The 20,230-nt window shown below is 40.3% G+C and overlaps 1 protein-coding gene across 1 annotated transcript in view; it reads right to left on the bottom strand.

Moving 5' to 3' along the window:
- Nucleotides 1–1,087: 1,087 nt before the first annotated feature.
- Nucleotides 1,088–20,230, bottom strand: part of LOC120064022 (activin receptor type-1C-like) — a 35,608-nt gene continuing 16,465 nt past the window's right edge. The window contains exons 3-9 of the mRNA XM_039014333.1: nt 8,077–8,315; nt 7,532–7,760; nt 7,068–7,237; nt 3,809–3,965; nt 2,231–2,355; nt 1,664–1,794; nt 1,088–1,213 (exon numbers count right to left, since the gene is read on the bottom strand). Of these exons, the coding sequence (XP_038870261.1) occupies nt 1,088–1,213; nt 1,664–1,794; nt 2,231–2,355; nt 3,809–3,965; nt 7,068–7,237; nt 7,532–7,760; nt 8,077–8,315 (1,177 nt within the window). The remainder of the gene's footprint in view (nt 1,214–1,663; nt 1,795–2,230; nt 2,356–3,808; nt 3,966–7,067; nt 7,238–7,531; nt 7,761–8,076; nt 8,316–20,230) is intronic.

Raw genomic sequence — 20,230 nt, 5'->3', positions numbered from 1 at the left:
TGCTTGTTTGCAATAATCACTGATCTGGCTTTCAAGTCTGTCTATGAAAATGCCCTTTTTTTTTCTTTTCTTTACCCGAACCATGAACTAATAATGACCAACTTCTCTTAACAGGCATTATAGAAAGTTAACACAGGTCTCATAAACAATCTCTCAAGCACAAGCCCACGTGCTAGTGAGTAGCCAGCTAATCTCTACATTTAAAGTCTAGCCAATTTGGATCTATTTGCTTGCTAGCAAGGTAGCTAGAACAGTTGAACTGTTCTGGACACAACCTCCTGTCCGTCTCCAACTGTTTGAACAGCATGCTAGCCTGTCCACTTTGTTCAGATGTTGGAATCAAGTGGTCTACCTTATATAAAATTGTTCTTCTTATGCTCATTGCACATTTATAAAAACACAGACTAGACAGCTAGCACATTAACAGTATGTGGCTAAAATGCTCCTAGCGGTACTTGCTACCAAGTACTGCATTTCTGTCACAGTGTGACAGAAACTGTGCATAAATGTTCCACAATCATGTTCATTGATACTCCAGTTTTAGGAGGGTCTGGGAGTCGAGACATAAAAAGGGTATAGTTAGAAAAGGTAACTTCTCCTCTGTTACAGTAAAACAATGTCTCATTGTGTTTGGGTGTCCATGTGACCAATTCTGTTGGACCAACCCTCAAATGCAAATAGAAGTGATCTTTAATGTTCGATGTGAGTGGCATGGGGAAAGGCTTGGTGTGTGTGTGTGTGTGCAAGTGGGAAGGTGCAAACAGCACAGAAGGAGCGAAGGAGATGAGATCAAAAAAGACTTCATGAGAACAAGCGGACATGAACGCTCATAAAACAAAACAAATCTTGATTCTTGCAATACAGGTATTTGTAACACCGTGCTAAATCCTACATTTACTAACCACAACAAAACATGTTTTAATGAGAATGTCTTATTGGATAGGTTTAGGTAGTCCCTCCCAATTTTCTTTTGTTTGTTTTCTAATTAATACGACCCAGCTGAGTGTTTCTTATTTCAGTGTGGTCTTGAGGATGCTTTGCTCCAGACCAATAACAGTACATTCTGGTGCGCCAGCCAGTGGGCTAGCTAATCTTTGATGTCCTTGAGTACAGTCACCTGAGAGACGGTTTTCTTGACCCTCAGCGCGGTGAGGCGAGCTGCAGCGTTGGCATACCAGCACTCGCGCATCAGCTTGCCTATCACCCGCAGTGCCTGGTGAATCAAGAAGGATCATGTTCAATCAACAGGTCAAAATTGTACATTTTGGCTATTTAGCAGACACTCTTGTTCAGAGCAGAGCAACTTAGAATTACAGTAAGTGCATTCAAATAAGGTAGGTTAGACAACCCCATATCAGTCATTGCAAGTAAAACCTTCCTCAAAAACAGCAGTTCAATTTACAGAGGTACAATTCTAAATGCTAACCAAGCCAATATACAATAAGTATATTGTATTCCCAATCGGCCCTATGGCTCTGTAGTGGAAGCCAAATTATTTTGTATTTTTTTTTTTAAATTAGTCCAAAAATTCCTAGGCTTCCCGTTCTGAGGATTTCACGGAGTTCCTGCTTATTCCCTACCGATTCCAGGAATCTTCCAACCGGGGTTTCTGGAAAACCTGGGAAAGTTGCATCCCTATCACAGTCAAAAAAATGTATCTCACCTCACAGCTCTGCCACTGGTTGGGAATGTTGGGTCTCAGTTTCTGGTCACAGACTATCTTTCTCATGTCCTCCACAGAAGGATCTGAAGGCACCATATCATAGTAAGGCAACTGAAAATCTTCTTGAAGTCCTGTGGGGGCAAAAAACAAGCACATTTCTTCATTTCCCTGGCACAAATGTACCATCCTTCATCAGTTCCATGGCAATATGAGAAATTGTGTTTACTTAATATCAGTGGTAAAATTATAATTCATTAATATTCATTAAATGATGAATCACTGAATAAAGTATATGCATCGCCTACCCAATAAACCAATAACTGCATCAATCACTACTCCAGTGTCATTTCTCTGAGTGCATTAGCTGCACAGACTAGACTTCCATTTCATTTGCTTAATGTTGCTTTTGTACTAAGAGTTAAATAACTTGAAGGTGTCCCAAATGGCACCCTATAGTGCATACAGGGAATACAATATTAGCTTCAGCTTTAAATACTGTCATTTCTAGTAGCCTTCCATTGTATTTCCTTCCGGTCGCTTTTGTACTAAGAGTTTAAAAAGACGTACCCCTGATGGAACACCTCCTTGCCAGTTCCCAGAATACAAGGCCCAGGGAGTAGATGTCTGCCCGCTTGAACGACTCAAAGCTGCCAATATTTATCGTGTCATCCAGCAGTTCTGGGGCCATGTACCTGCCGAGGGAGGATGAACTCGTTAACTACTAACCAACAGTGGTATTAGGGTGAGTGAGTCAACACTGACACATCTGAAGACACTCAATGTCCTGGCAGAGATACAGACAGGCAGGGTTGGAAATTATCACCATCCACCCGCCAAATGAGAGTATAGTTTGTCATCGGCGGGTAAGAATGTACTATAGCTATATTTCACAGGCCATGTTGGCAGGTGGTCACACAGAGCATTTGGGAACTGTTTTTTTTGTATCCAAAGCCCACATGTAGTGGTTTGTCAAACTGACAAGAAAGGCTACTAAAGTGTGACTTTGTCGTTGTGTTTCTTGGACAGTTAGATCATTTTGTTCACGTGCTAGGTTGTTTATCAAAGTTAGTTTGAGTTTGCTGCAACTGCCTGCTGCTAGGAAGACATCGCAGTCTGAGATTATTTTTCCATCACAGACAAGCAAGTGCCTTAGTTGCCACGGTAACAGCCCGTCCCTTAAAGGGCAGCTGAACATTTTGGTCTCACCTAATGACTGTGCTTGATTGAGGATGGATCACTCCCAAAAACGTTTATTCATTAACCTTTAGTCATTGCTCTCCTTGATTTATTTTTGTGCTTCTACATTTCTACTTATGACAACATCATGTACTTCTTGTAAAAAATGTCAGCATTGAGCCCTGAACTATAATAATAAATAAGCTGTATCACTCAGCATTTTGTGGCAGGCACTTTGGTGATTCTTGATGTTCAGTTGTAGAACTGTTTATCTGTTTTTATTATTGGATCGAAATGATTCATTTTAACATACATTGCTTAAAAGAAGCAGGTCACAAAAATTAAATGAAATTAAGAAATATAACCCATTACTTCTTACTAGTAATACATTTTTGGGGGGTGATTTGTGGTGTAATTACGGAGAAAAATATATTTTGTAAAGTAAAAGAATCTTCCACCAGTGGCTGTTGGACCAAAAAGTTAATTTCCCACCCTGCAGACAGGCAGCAGACAGGCAGCAGGCACACACAGACAAAGACATGTTATTATTATATAGACAGAAGACAGGGCTCCATGTGAGCAGCGGTCCCATCACTATATTAACAGTTAACAAACGGCACATGGTGTCCTAAAAATAGGAGCTCTGAATGATGAAGGTAGCACGTGGACGAGGATACCTGTCGGCTAGCCATCAATTTCATAAACAAACGAGGGCAAGGGAGATGTAAAGACTTGGATGCGTCCCAAATGGCACCCTATTCCCTAGTGCACTATTTCTGACTAGAGCTGTGGCATTTTGGACACACTCAAAGTCAATGTGAGACCTTCCTGATCGTCGGCCAATATTGCTCCCTCCATCTCTCTAAAAAGGATATAAAAAGATAAAATACTAATAATTGAAAAAGTCGATCAAAGTGGCCAATAGACATGCCCATGCTCTTTTCTCTCAGTTAAAAGCTGCCTAGTTACCTCTTTGTTCCTACTCTGTGATTGGACGGTATATCAATGATGTTGGTACTGGAGTCGTGTTTCACAGCCAATCCGAGGTCTGCTATGACAGCCGTCCCATTCTTCTTCACCAGAATGTTTTTAGACTTGATGTCTCTGTGGGCAATGGCAGGTTTCCCTGTAAAACACATCACAACTCATAGTTTTATTACATGTAATTTCAATAACTTGCTAAAGTGATACATGGGTTTATTGTCACTGGTGTATGGCCCTTGCAAAATACATGTCTAGTGCTATGAATGGATGCACACATTACAACATAGTTATTCAGGGTTGGGTAGGTTACTTTCTAAATGTAATCTGTTACATTTACTAGTTATCTGTCCAAAATTGTAATCAGTAACGTAACTTTTGGAATACCCAAACTCAGTAAAGTAATCTGATTACATTCAGTTACTTTTAGATTACTTTCCCCTTAAGAGGCATTAGAAGAAGAGAAACATTTATGTTACCAATTGAACAACATCTATTGCAGGATAAAGCAATGTTAACGTTTAAATAGCTGGCCATATATGAATGTTAAATTTTACTTTATGGGTTGGTTATGTAAGCTTCTTCTACCCCATCGCTTTCTACTACATATAATAATAATACGATTAAATTATATCTATACATTAAAAACCAAAGTCTATTAGAATTACAGTCATTCCAGTAAATGGTATACCCCTTGATCTTCAAGAATAGGACTTGGAAATATGGAAGAATAGATTAGCCTAATTGTTTTACCTGAGTATAACCCCAAAACTAAGGACTTAATAGCCAGCTATACTGTGTTGTTCATGATTTTGTTGTCATGGAGGACTGATTGGGCTCATTGATTCAGGTTGAAAAATAATGCTGCCCTCATGGAATGGCATGCTTTGAGCACTACTGAAAGGTGCTATTTACATGTGAAAAATGAATGCCATATGCTGCATTTGCTATAGGCCTATTGTTTACCTATTTGTTGGTGACAATTTGATATCTTGATAATGTACAGCTGTTTAAAAGGGCAAATCCACAGTTGAAACAATAACAAAATGGTCACCCCTGTTTTGGTAAAAAGCTGAGGGATGGGCCTGGAGAAATGTAACCACTCTCAAAGTAATAGACGGAGCTATGGATGCAAGGACTGACCATCCATAATGTGATGATGCTTTGATGGTGACCCTGTCTGTGATTTATTTAGAATTCAAGGCACACTTCAACACCATGGCTACCACAGCCTTCTGCAGCGATACACCATCCCATCTGGTTTGCACTTAGTGGGAGTATCATTTTTTTTTTCAACAGGACAATGACGCAACACACCTCCAGGCTGTGTAAGGGCTATTTCACCAAGAAGGAGAGTGATGGAGTGCTGCATCAGATGACCTGGCCTCCACAAACGCCAGACCTCAACCCAATTGGGATGTTTGGGTTGAGTTGGACCACCGAGTGACGGAAAAGCAGCCAACAAGTGCTCAGCCTATGTGGGAACTGTTGGAAAAGCATTCCTCATGAAGCTGATTGAGAGAATGCCAAGAGTATGCAAAGCTGTCATCAAGGCAAAGGGTGGTTACTTTGAATATAAAATATATTTTGATTTGTTTAACACTTTTTGGTTACTACATGACTCTATATGTACTATTTCAGAATTTTGATGTCTTCACAAAGAAAAAACCTGGAATGAGTGTGTCCAAACTTTTGACTGGTAATGTATATATCATTTATAAGTCCAAAAATGGATGTAGCAACTACAGATTGCCCCTTTAAGTCTATCAAAAGTGTGCGAGTTTGAGCATGTCTCCATTAGGTATATGGATTTTTTTTTTTTTATCAGCATGAATTAGATTGAGCAATAAAAAAAAAACTTTTATTCCATAGGCTGGGATCTGTACTATGCAGCTGTTGCAAGAGCGCATATTTCACTGGCTGTCCACTGGTTTCAAAAACAATGATTAATAGGCAGCTTAAACTTCTTGAATTCAACCATTATTGGGTTCAAATACATATTTAGATTTGTGAACAGCCATCCACAACAACCACAATCCATAAGTTGCAAATAGCTAAATGACAGAGCACCAGTGTGATTCACGTCAATGCGCTATGTAGATATCAATAATAAGTGATAGCTGTATCGCCGTAGACTACACCACTGCTGTAATCCTTACCTCCAAACGTTTATTGAAGTTGGATAATCTTTGGATGCAGTCGCACCATTGGAAGACATAGCTTCGACTGTAGCCAACAAAAGCCTATTCCTGCTCTTTTCCCGCGAGTCATCAAACACATTTGGTGTGTCATCATAGTGGTCTCTGACTTCTGGTCAGATTCGCTCAAGGTGGAACAAATTTAAAAACTTGGACCTTCTTTCAATGCGGATTTGAATGTCATTGAGAAAACAGAGAAGTGTCAAAGATTTTTTTACGCAAACATCCTTTCCAAATTTAAAAGTAATCCATGAAGTAAACCTCTAAGTAATCATCTAGTTTTTCAAAAGTATCTGTAATCTGATTACAATATTTACAGCTACCAGTTTTTTTGTAATCCCTTACATGTAACGGACTACATGTACATGTAATCCGTTACTCCCCAACCCTGGGGATGGTTATATTTCATGTCTATTCAATAACTTGCTAACATGGGTAGATGTTTGTTGTCACTGTTATATAGCCCTTGCAAAATATATGCTTACAATAGATTAACAGTAGTACTGTGCAAACATGTGAAAGAAAAAGAAAGAAAAATAATTCATAAGAAACAATTTGTATAGAAATAAGGCTATCGTTGTGAATGCAACAAGCTCACATCAGCAAGTAACTAGCAACACAAAGAAGTGTGCTTTGGAAAGTAGCTTTTCTAAGATTTGAAAGAGGATTTTCTATGGTTGTTCTGTTATAAAAGGAGGCCCTCGCCAAGTCCCTGTAATTATAGTTCTGACCTTTGGTGAATCATTATTTCCACTACAAGAATACATGTCAATCCTGTGGGATGTTCAATAGAATATGTAAAGTGGGAATGGCATCAGTCCAAAACTAGACTGACAGATACACAGGTTTTCTATTGTTATTGAAGCCTATACCACACTACAAATAAGCCTTGCAGTGTGTGGTATATCTGTGGACCTGTAGGATACAGAGACTCTAAATATGCTACATTATATCAATCGCTCTGAATCTAAAAACAATAGTCATCTTAAATTCCCATTACAGGAATGTAAAGATCTAGGCTGAAAGGATTTGCGGTGCCAACACCTCACCCTGAGTGCCAATGATCTCCATGTGGAGGTGTGCCAGGCCGCTGGCGATGGACAAGGCCAGAACGATCATGCCGTCCACAGACACTGTGTACCTGTTCAGGTAGTCGAACAGGGAGCCGTGCTCGTGGTACTCTGTCACCAGCCACAGCTGGGTCCAAGAGCCGTTATCTGCAGAAGACAGCAAAAGGGCATGGTCATACACCTGGGGTTAGTGTACAGTCATACTTGAGAACGCTTCTCGTCACACATTAAAACAATGTACATGACATGAAATGTAGTTAGGGCCAGGAGCTTTTACTGCTTAAGTCACTACATAGTCAAAATAGCATATCAAGGGCAGTTATATCAAGGATGCGTGCCAGATGGCACCCTATTCCCTATATAGTATATAGGGCTCTGGTGAAAAGTAGTGCACTATATAGGGAATAGGGTGCCATTTGGACCAAATATGTCAATAAGTTCCTTTGTTATCAGCTGCAATGAATCCCAGGATATTCTCGTGTCGGAGCATGATGGTCTGATAGATCTCTGCCTCTCTGAACCAGGACCTCTCGTCACGGGATGAGAAGATCTTCACCGCAACGTCCTCCCCTCGCCACTTCCCTCGCCACACCTCCCCGAAGCGGCCCTTCCCAATGGTCTCCTGCAGCACGATAGTCCGAGCTATTGTCCGTTGTACCAGCAGTGGTAGCCCTGTAAAGCAAAACAAAAATCAGATGAATCAGTTACAAATGCTCTGTCACGAACAAAATCCAATTATAAACTCTGAGTTCAGTGTGTTGTTACTCTCACTTGCTGCCCAATTTTCAATATTAAAACATCAAATTGATTTAAAATGCTAAATTCGTTATGAGGTCCATCTATCAGAGCACCATTACCTGCTCTCCTCTGGTGCATGCCTAAATAGAATCACCATTAGAGACCCATTGACTTGATGGGGGATGCCCATTCTAGTGATTATGTTTCTATGACTGTACATTGAACCATACATGTATAGACTCTCTCTTACCGGAGCCTGAGCCAGAGGTGCTCATATCGTAGATGAGGTCTTTAAGACACTTATCGGGGGACATAAGACTTTGGTCATCCAGGGGCTCCTCCACGTCATTCTTGTGGGCCCGGTTGTAGGCACAGGGCTGGCCCTGCACCACACACACACCCAGCAGGATGCTCACACAGAGCAGGGTAGAGGGAACCAGGATGACTGCTGCCAGCTCCAGCCTGCCCCAGCCGGGCTCCTCCGAAGGCCTCTCTGCATAGCCAACACAACACAGAAACATACTGTAAGTACACTACACACTACGTAAGAAACAGAGAAGGTCTTATTCAATAACAAGACTTGATCAGTAGATGAATGTGCAATGGCCCACACATTTGTGATATAAGATTTAAAAAGGTGGATGGGGATTTTTACATTAGGGATCAAAAAGAAAAAGACTTCCTGAACCCAAATCATACATAGGCTAATACTTCTCATTATTTCCATGCCCTCTAGTGGTGATTTCCAACCACTTTAGTAATTAACCCATTACTACCAATAATGTAGTCATTACATGCTGTTGCAGCTTGTGATCAAAATGTGAAGCTGAAATCTCTACCAAAACAAATTCAATTGTATTTGTCAAATGCGCCGAATCCAACAGGTGTAGGCTTTACCCTGAAAAGCTTACTTATGAGCTCTTTTCCAAATGTAAGAAAATTAGCAAATAGAAAATAGTAACACAATAGATAAGGAAGCTATATACAAGGAGTACCAGTACCGAGTCAATCTGCAGGGATACAAGGTAGTTGAGGTAATACTAGATAATAGTGTGTGTGTGTGTGTGTGTGTGTGTGTGTGTGTGTGTGTGTGTGTGTGTGTGTGTGTGTGTGTGTGTGTGTGTGTGTGTGTGTGTGTGTGTGTGTGTGTGTGTGTGTGTGTGTGACGTCAATATGCATGTGTGTGTTTTGTGTGTGTGCGTGTCTGTTGGAGTGTCAGTGTAAGTATGTCTGAGTGTGTGGGTAGAGTCCGGTGAGTGTGCATCGAGTCAGTGCAAAAATGGGTCAATGCAAATGACCTGAATGCCAAAATAGAGGTGCTCAAAGTTGACCCATTTTGCATACCACACCCTACATCCATGTCTTCATCACTGAAAAACAGTAGAGTTTGATATAATTTGAAAGCTTACAAACAGGGTTATCAAACAGTTTTTTTATGAAAAAATGTGTAAACACGTATGTTGTAGCGAAGAACCTATTTTACATCATCTGAGGTGTCCGTGTTGTGCCCGTCATCGGTAGAATGAACCTAACCCAAGTTCAGACCACTGCAATTTAGCCAGTACACTACTGAAATATAAATTAAATGTAAATGTTAACTTCTAAATATAGCTGTGCGCAGCAATGAACGGGATTCACAGGATGACAGAAAGGACAAAGCAAGCACTCTAGCATGTATGCGCTACCTTCCTTTATGTACAATCAGTGGAAGCATACCTTGAGGTATCTCTCAATACCACAAGGATGACGCTAGTGAAGTTTAGTCTAGCAGGTAATCATTGTTCAAATCATTACTTATAGGTGTATTGAGTTTGTATACCAATTCTGTGGTCAATTTGGCTAAGTGTTTAAGTTAAGATTTAGGAAATATTTTCAGTGTTATTTTCAAAATGTTTCACATTGTTCATCTGCATAATTTTTATCTAACATTCATTTTCACGAGACAAAGTCTACTTGATTTATAGTTATTGCTATAGTATCCTATGGTGCCACTGTTGCCAATGACATCTATAGTGCCACCAACTTGTCTGGTGCAGCTAAGGTTGCAGTGAATTTGTATTCACACAGCTTCTAAGGATATATACATAAGGTTTACATACCAAATTTCATGGCCCCATGTCCATCGGTTGAGTTCTTATATCCCTGGTGTGATATGGTGCCATCTAGTGGTGTAGCGTGGCCCACTTTGAATGCAGCAACTAATCATTCTCAAATTCATTAGAGGCTAATTACACTGAACCAAAATATGAATGGAACATGTAAAGTGTCCCATGTTTCATGAGCTGAAATGAAAAATCCCTGAAATGTCCATACGCACAAAATATTATTTCTCTCAAATGTTGTGCACACATTTGTTTACATTCCTGTTAGTGAGCATTTCTCCTTTGCGAAGATAATCCATCCACCTGACAGGTGTGGCACATCAAGAAGCTGATTAAACGGCATGTCATTATACAGGTGCACCTTGTGCTGGGGACAATAAAAGGACACTCTATAATGTGCAGTTTTGTTACACAACACAATGCCACACATTCTTCAGCATTGAGGGAGCGTGCAATTGGCATGCTGACTGCAGGAATGTCCACCAGAGCTGTTCCCAGAGAATTTAATGTTAATTTCACTACCATAAGCTGCCTCCAATGTCGTTTTAGAGAATTTGGCAGTATCTCCAACCAGCCTCACAACCATAGACCACACCAGCACAGGACCTCCACATCCGGCTTCTTCACCTGCGGGATCGTCTGGGGGGGGGCTGGTTGCCAAGTAGGTGGGCCTATGCCCTCCAAGGCCCCCCCATGGCTGCACCCCACTGTAACTCAGTAACATTTTTGAAATTGTTGCATGTTGCGTTTATATTTTTCAGTATAATTGAGTCAATCTGATTTATGGTTCATGAGAAAGATTTGTTAAGTATACATTTTTTTCATTAGCATATTTGCATCTATAGTTAGTGCGGCCATATTTGAATGCAACAAAAACAAATCTCAAAACCATTAAACACTGATGTAGTGGGTCTAAATACAAAATATGTGGTGAATCTGACGTTGGGTTCAGGAGGAGATGATTGCAGTGATTTTCAGCCTTAGCGTTACATATGCAAAGAATGTGTCAATAGTTTCCCTTTTTTTTTACTTAAATACCAAATTCAGCGTGGTTCATCTTAGGGACGTCCATGATAGCGATGATACGTTTCAAGTTGATATGCCGCTGTGGAGTGGATTTAAATGGATTTTTCATTTGTAGAGAAGTCAGCCATTTTTTTACCCAAACTAAGTTAATACGTATCATGGGTCTACATTCCGAATTCGGTGCCATTTGGTCCTATGGTTTATGAGAAGACGTTTTTCTAAGGTTTTCCAAAATGTCCAAGATGGAGGAAAATCTATCCTGATAGACGTTATGGGTCCTTGATGCAAATTTATTCAGCATGAGGAAAGACACTTACATACATAGTTTCAAGTCTCTAGGTTACATGTGCAGATATGAAGGTTTAAGAGAGACTGCTTATACCAGCGCCACCTATTGGCCAATCGGTGCCACTCTTTTTTACCAAGTAACTCATGGCATCTAGTTTCTGTGTGCCAAATTAGAATCTAAGAATAACAATGGGTTCATAACTTCACTGAGAACCCCTAACTACTACCAGAAAGATAGCCACCGGTCCACCTTCTGTTTAATTTAAACTTGAATGGGAATGTCGATTCTATTATCTATATTTATATGATTTCAAAAGGTTTCCTATGGAAGATTGACAATTTAATTTAAAACAATATATATTCTCACTCAAATCAACAGTGGCTGATGTGTTGACCTCCAACCATCTTCGTTGTACTATTTGAAAGTTGAAATTAAAATGTTATTCACATTTTAGTACATTAAATCAAACAAAACATGACGCCCACCCTGTATTCAAGAGCATGCAGTGTCTCAACCGATGGTGAGCACAACAATTAAAATAGGGTCTACAACATACACTCAGCGGCCAGTTTACTAGGTACACTCATCTAGTACTGGGTCGGACCCCTCTTTGACTCCAGCTCAGCGTTCAACACCATAGTGCCCATAAAGCTCATCACTAAGCTAAGGACCCTGGGACTAAACACCTCCCTCTGCAACTGGATCCTGGACTTCCTGACGGGTCGCCTTCAGGTGGTAAGGGTAAGCAACAACACATCTGCCACGCTGATCCTCAACACGGGGGCCCTCAGGGGTGCGTGCTTAGTCTCCTCCTGTACTCCCTGTTCACCCATGACTGCGTGGCCAAGCACGACTCCAACACCATCATTAAGTTTGCCGATGACAACGGTGGTAGGCCTTTTATTTTTTTATTTAGTCAATATTTTCTCAACTCTTTTTTTTTAAATGCATTTTTGGTCAAGGGCTTGTAAGTGGGCGTTTCACGGTACATGGCACATGTGACAAATAACATTTGAATGAAGATGTTTTACTCCATTACGCTGCTATTCATTGATTATTGATTGCCATTACCTTAGTATGTATCTATTTATCCTGCTACTCATCACTATTACTCCTGTTTACATGTATATATTGCCATTAGTATATAATCATAAGTACAGTGCATTCAGAAAGTATTCACACCCCTTGGCATTCTCCACATTTTGTTGTGTTACAGCCTGATTTTAAAAATGGATTACATTTAGATTTTGTCATCACTAAACACAATATCCCATAACGTCAAAGCGTAATTATGTTATTTGAAATGAAAAAAATGAAAAATTGAAATAAATGAAAAGCTGAAATGTCTTGAGTCAACAAGTATTCAACCCTTTCATATGGCAAGCCTAAATAGGTTAAGGAGTAAAAGTTTGCTTAACAAGTCACAAAATAAGTTGCATGGACTCACTGTGTGCAATAATAGTGTTGAACATGATTTTTTTAATGACTACTTCATCTCTGTACCCCACACATACAATTATCTGTCGAGCAGTGAATTTCAAACACAAATTCAACCACAAAGACCAGGGAGGTTTCCAATGATTCGCAAAGAAGGGCATCTACTTATTGGGAGATCAATTCACTTTTGAGCATGGTGAAGATATTAATTACACTTTGTATGGTGTGTCAATACACAGAGTCACTACAAAAGATACAGGCGTCCTTCCTAACTCAGTTGCTAGTGAGGAAATAAACCCCTCAAGGATTTCACCATGAGTCCAATGGTGACTTTAAAACAGTTAGAGTTTAATGGCTGTGGTAGGAGAAAACTTTGGATGAATCAATAACGTAGTTACTACACAATAATAACCTAATTGCCAGAGTGAAAAGGAGGCCTGTACAGAATACAAATATTCTAAAACATGCATCCTGTTTGCAACATGGCACTAGAGTACTACTGCAAAAATGTGGCAAAGCAATTAACATTTTGTCCTGAATATAAAGTGTTATGTTTGGGATAAATACAAAACATTACTGAGTACTACTCTCCATATTTTCAAGCATAGTGGTGGCTACATCATGTTATGGGTATGCTTGTAATCGTTAAGGACTGGGGAGTTTTCCAGGATAACAAATACATTATATGGAGCTAAGCACAGGCAAAATCCTAGAGGTAAACCTGTTTCAGTCTGCTTTCCACCAGACACTGGAAGATTAATTCACCTTTCAGCAGGACAATGACCTAAAACACAAGGCTAAATATACACTGGAGATTCTAACCAAGAAGACAGTGAATGTTCCTGAGTGGCCGAGTTAAAGCTTTTACTTAAATCTGCTTGAAAATGTATGGCAAAGCCTGAAATGGTTGTCTAGCATTGATCAATAACCAAATTGACAGAGCTTGAAGAATTTTTGTAATAATAAAAATTAAAAATAAATGGGCAAATGTTGAACAATCCAGGTGTGGAAAGCTCTTACAGACTTACCAAGAAAGACGCACAGCTGGAATCGCTGCCAAATGTGATTCTAACATGTATTGACTCAGGGGGTTGATTACTTATCAAGATACTGTATTTTAGTGTTTACTTTTGTCATCCACTTTGACAGAGTATTTTGTGTAGTTTGTTGACAAAGAAATACAATTAAATCCATTTGAAACTGACTTCGTAACACTACAAAATGTGGAAAAAGTCAAGGGGTGTGAATACTTTGAAGGCACTGTATTTACAGTATATATTCCTGCGACCAGTCACTTTTCAGCCCAGTTTACATGTACAGTAGGGGAGTGCCGAGTATTCGGACAAAATGAGTATACAGTATTAACGGATATGGAGAATTTTCCAAATAGGATTTTTACACAAGTATGTTTTGTAATTATCCGTGATCGTGATTTTCAGCTGCCAGCACGCATGTTTCTTTCACTCAGTGTGAAGTGCTGTGTGCTATAAACAACTATTTGCTAGTTCTTCTGTCTGTAAAGAAATGGGCGGGGTATCGGTTGAGCCTGCTGCAACGATTGGATTATAAACAAGCCGCTCTGGCTGTACCTTTCCTTGTGGAAAAAAACATGAATATACTGTTTGTAGTAAGCACTGTATAATAGTAAAGATTACCACGGACCCAGTATCAGTTTTTGTCTCACACACTATCTGAATGAAGGAGAGGAGACATGAATGGCTGTAGCTTTTTTAAATAATTAAGCCAACAGTGTAAACTGCTTGACCATGGAGAGGCAGGGCATTCTACCTCACACACATTTATAGTTTGTTTCTTGCTTTATACGTATGGGTCGGCTGTAACTCACGCTACGTTTATAGCTAATCTCTTGCTATATACAGTTGAAGTCGGAAGTTTACCTACACCTTAGCCAAATACATTTAAACTCAGTTTTTCACAATTCCTGACATTTAAAACCTAGTAAAAATTCCCTGTCTTAGGTCAGTTAGGATCACCACTGTATTTTAAGAAAATGAAATGTCAGAATAAGAGTAGAGAGATATATTTCAGCTTTTATTTATTTCATCACATTCCCAGTGGGTCAGAATTTTACATACTCAATTAGTATTTGGTAGCATTGCCTTTAAATTGTTTAACTTGGGTCAAACGTTTCAGGTGGCCTTCCACAAGCTTCCCACAATAAGTTGGGTGAATTTTGGCCCATTCCTCCTGACAGAGCTGGTGTAACTGAGTCAGGTTTGTAGGCCTCCTTGCTCGCACACACATTTTCAGTTCTGCCCACACATTTTCTATAGGATTGAGGTCAGGGTTTTGTGACAGCCACTCCAATACCTTGACTTTGTTGTCCTTAAGCCATTTTGCCACAACTTTGGAAGTATGCTTGGGGTCATTGTCCATTTGGAAGACCCATTTGCGACCAAGCTTTAACTTCCTGACTGATGTCTTGAGATGTTGCTTAAATATATCCACATAATTTTCCATCCTCATGATGTCATCTATTTTGTGAAGTGCACCAGTCCCTCCTGCAGCAAAGCACCCCCACAACATGATGCTGCCACCCCCGTGCTTCACGGTTGGGATCGTGTTCTTCGGCTTGCAAGCCTCCCCTTTTTTCCTCCAAACATAATGATGGTCATTATGGCCAGTTCTATTTTTGTTTCATCAGACCAGAGCACATTTCTCCAAAAAGTACGATCTTTGTCCCCATGTGCAGTTGTAAAACGTAGTCTGGCTTTTTTAATGGCAGTTTGAGCAGTGGCTTCTTCCTTGCTGAGCGGCCTTTTCAGGTTATGTCGATATAGGACTCGTTTTACTGTGGATATAGATACTTTGTACCCGTTTCCTCCAGCATCTTCACAAGGTCCTTTGCTGTTGTTCTGGGATTGATTTGCACTTTTCCCACCAAAGTACGTTCATCTCTAGGAGACAGAATGCGTCTCCTTCCTGAGCGGTATGACAGCTGCGTGAACCCATTGGGGTTTATACTTGCGTACTATTGTTTGTACAGATGAACGTGGTACCTTCAGGCGTTTGGAAATTGCTCCCAAGGATGAACCAGACTTGTGGAGGTCTAAAAAAAAAAATCCTGAGGTCTTGGCTGATATCTTTTGATTTTCCCATGACGTCAAGCAAAAGAGGCACCGAGTTTGAAGGTAGGCCTTGAAATACATCCACAGGTACACCTCCAATTGACTCAAATTATGTCAATTAGCATATCAGAAGCTTCTAAAGCCATGACATCATTTTCTGGAATTTTCCAAGCTGTTTAAAGGCACAGTCAACTTAGTGTATGCAAACTTCTGACCCACTGGAAGTGTGAAACAGTGAATTATAAGTGAACAATTGTTGGAAAATTGTTGGAAAAATTACTTCTGTCATGCACAAAGTAGATGTCCTAACCGACTTGCCAAAACTATAGTTTGGTAACAAGACATTTGTGGAGTGGTTGAAAAATGAGTTTTAATGACACCGACCTAAGTGTATGTAAACTTCCGACTTCAACTGTACATGGTTGGCAGGACTTAAGGGGACGTGTGTTTATAACCGTGCTTAGTCCTGCAATGGTCACCTCTCGTTAATCTAGCTACTTTGCATAGCTCGTTCACCGTGGTACACACAGGAGTCTAGGCAAGATGGCTGCGCCCTGTGAGACATGAAACGCGGTGCGCCTTGCGACACCTAGTTCACTCTCAGTGGAGAACTGCAAGCCCGCTGGAGCGAAACATACAGTCTCCAAATCTTGCGGGGTAGGCGCGGTCCTCAAACCCGAAGGCTATAACCGGGAGGATTCCGGTGGACAGACAAGTTACACAGACAACTAAGACAAACCCTCAGCGCCGCAATACTGGTAGTCCAAACCGAGTATCACCCAGGTTGGTACACTGTCACAAGTAATAAAAACAAGGACGAAAACCCAAACGAGATGGCACAAGCCAAATCGAGTGGGGGGACAGCAGAGCACCCCGATGGAGAAGCTTGTTTTGCCAACAATACATACCATGGAGTCATGCATTGCAAAGGACAACTCAAAATGTATCTTGGTGATATGTCCAGTCAGGTCCATAATTATTGGCATCCTTGATAAAGACAAAAAAAGGGTGCCCCGTATTCAATACCCTAGCACACTCCCCTTGTGAGGATAACCATAGCACCGTTTCTAATCCAAGTGCTAATGTTTTTTATCAATCTCCAGGCGGTGCTATGGTCAGATGACATGAAAATAGAGCTCTTTGGCCACCCACACCAGTGGTGAGTCTGGCGTCGAAAAACAGAAGCATATGCAGAAAAGCACCTCATACCTAAGGTCAAATATGGTGGGGTATCTTTGACGTTATGGGGCTATTTTGCTTCCACTGGTCCTGTGGCCTTTGTTAAGGTCAACGGCATCATGAACTTTACCAAGTATCAGAACAATTTAGATAAAAACCTAGTTGCCTCTGTCAGGAGGCTGACACTTGGCCGCAAGTAGATATTCCAGCAAGACAATAACCCCAAGCACACATCAAAATCCACAAAGAAATGTTTAATTGACCACAAAATCAACATTTTGCAATGGCCATCTCAGTCTCCGGACTTGAACCCCATTGAAAACCTGTGGTTTGAATTGAAGATGGCAGTCCATAAGCGGAGACAAAGGATAACAAGAAGGATCTGGAAATATCCTGTATGGAGGAATGGTCTAAGATCCCTCCCAATGTGTTCTCCAATCTCAGAAACATAAGGGGAGGGTGATAGAGTATTGAAAACAGGGATGCCAATCATTTTGACCCCTATCTTTTTTAGATTTTTTGAAATTAGGCTACTTGTTCAACCACATCTATTTCTCTGAGCAATTGTATTAGTATAACATTTCCAAATTTTCTGGAGCATGCAATATAGCTCAGTATTTATATTATTTATTTTATACAGTCTTTTTTGCTCATCTTTATCAAGGGTTCCAATAATTATGGACCTGACTGGATCTTGACTCTGAAATCATCCATGTACTGCCAGGCATATGGCTGTGCTGCCAGACATAATCCTAACGCAGTGCAAGTCTAACCTTGTCATTATGTTTAAATAATGAGCAGTTGACATTTTACGGTCCTTGATTTGTTCAGTGGGTGGATGGGGACAATTTGGTTAGAAACAACCATTTCAGGGACAACAACATCTCCTTCTCAAAAACTCACATTTGATAAGATTAGAATGCTAGAATTACCATGGCGATACTAGTGTAATAAAGTAATACAAAATGTCATAATAAAGTAATAGAAAATAATGTACTAAAGCAGTATTCTTTCTATGTTGAACAGTTATTTTTCAAAGTTGAAAATAGCCTTAATATCACCAGTACAGAAACTGCACTCAGTGTAGAGCTGCTGCTACACAACTTGCACGTCATTTTAGCTGCTTGCAACAGAGTTGCTTTTCTATTGCTTTGTGAAACAACCCCTGTAATATTAAATATGTGTCAACATACTGAATTGTAACTGGTTATATTCTACCGTCATATCATACTGCGCTATGATTGGTTAAGACCACCCAGGTCATGAGGTTATTTTCCGTTGATCATGACCAAAGACACATGAACATGCCAGTTATAGCTAGCTAATAAAGAGCTATGTTGTTTTATAAAGATCCTGTCGTACTGCATTTTATACAAAGCGTGCAAAACAAGACACCCCCCTGACACTAATAAGCTGCTCATCTGCAACTTGGATGCATCCAGATGAAACTTCAACTTTGATTGGCTGTTGCTTGCAACTAGTTGCGCAAAACAAACCCTTTTGTCACACGATCCATTCGAAGGTTCAGAATTTCGACCAATTTGTCATGTCAACACAGCTGTCAGTGCTGTGCAGCACAACCCACGATCTGCGTTGACAGAACAGAGACTAGCACCACAGATAGAACAATGAGACAGATATTTCACCGGATGTATAGATGTGAAGCATCCGCTTGGCGTTTCCACTCACTACCAAATGTGGTAGTGAGAGGAAACCCACTAGCCGGCAATGAGAGAAGATGGATTTTACTGTATTGAGATGGATTTTGGCTGACATTCTGCTAATTGAACTGTGTTAGCTATCTTAGTTCGTTGCTAGTTTGGTTAGCTTGTTGCTAGCTAGCTAGCTGTCTTGGTGTTTGCAATGTCATTTTGGCTAGCTAGCAATATTTTACAGGCTGCATGTCTTATATATCCTTGCTGTTACAATAACTAAATGGTTGGATAAACAAATAATTTGTGAAACCACAACGTAATGCAGCAGATGACATGGGGTGAGTTTGGAATTCTCAAACAAGCAGCTTCAATTTGATTGGCTCTTGCATGCAATTTTAATCGCGTTTGAGTTGCGGCAAGTAGCCTAGTGGTTAGAGCGTTGGGCCAGTAACCGAAAGGTTGCTGGATCAAATCCCCGAACGGACAAAGTAAAAATCTGTCGTTCTGCCCCTGAACAAGGCAGTTAACCCACTGTTCCCCGGTAGACCGTCATTGTAAATAGGAATTTGTTCTTAACCGACTTGCCTAGTTAAATAAAGGTTACATTTTTTTAAATTAGTTGCTTCATGTAACAGCAAAGTTGCTTGAGATGTTGTCACTTGCAACCATAGGAGGTTGGTGGCACCTTAACTTGGGAGGAAGGGCTTGTGGTAATAAATGCAACTAAAATTGTATGAAGTTGCTTTGTGTAACCCCAGGCGAAAGCTTAAGTGGTGTCATGTTTGTTTGACCTGGTGGTCTTAGCTATCCCCAATACAGCAATAGTCTTTGAGTGTCCTCATCTAGTAAGATGTCTTGCAACATCGACAGAGTGAGAACTGTACACAGAGTCATATGTGAACACAAGTCGACAACCCAAGTCAAGTATTTCATAACATGTCTTTCCCTTTTACCTAAAAGCCTATTCTACCACATGTCCCAGTAGAGCAAAGAAATCACTCAACGAAAAGTGCAAAACAACAGGAAATCAGCCTCTAACCTCCATTGCCCTACTGGTTAAAAGATACTGGAATGTTTTTCAACATGCATATCAGTTGGATGCACTTGGGACATATCTACTTCCCCGTGCTTTGAGTAGGCCACTAATCTTTTTTTGTCTAATGTTGGGAGGCTACTTTGGGGGCTGCATGTGTTAGGGAAGTTATCTCAAGTCATTCATCATTTTTGACAAATTCAAATGTTCTTATCCAAATCACAATACCTCCATCTCAATATTTATGAGATGGTATGAAAGTAGGCACATTTATAGAAATCAACGTCAGCTGTTTGAAATAAAGACTACCTTGTTTCATTTTCCCCCAAAACACAGACAACTCCAATGGTTTGCCTCAACACGGAGGCAGTCATTCTGACAAGACAGATACAGTATTTTGCACGCACAGAGACATGTTAGTATACATTTTCTGTATGTTTTTACATTTCTAAAGGACTCTTTGAAGACTAGCCCTTGGTGGGCTAAAAGAGATCCTAATAAAAAAAAACATCTAACATTCCAACTGTAATGGGCTAACGTCATCTCATCTGCCCTTTGCACTTTCAATCATGTGGTCTACTGTTTACAATAAGA

Source organism: Salvelinus namaycush, chromosome 19 (genome assembly GCF_016432855.1).
Source record: "Salvelinus namaycush isolate Seneca chromosome 19, SaNama_1.0, whole genome shotgun sequence".
Classification (NCBI taxonomy): Eukaryota; Metazoa; Chordata; class Actinopteri; order Salmoniformes; family Salmonidae; genus Salvelinus; species Salvelinus namaycush.
Note: the sequence above shows the minus strand (reverse complement) of the source record. Positions and strands in the feature narration are given on the sequence as shown.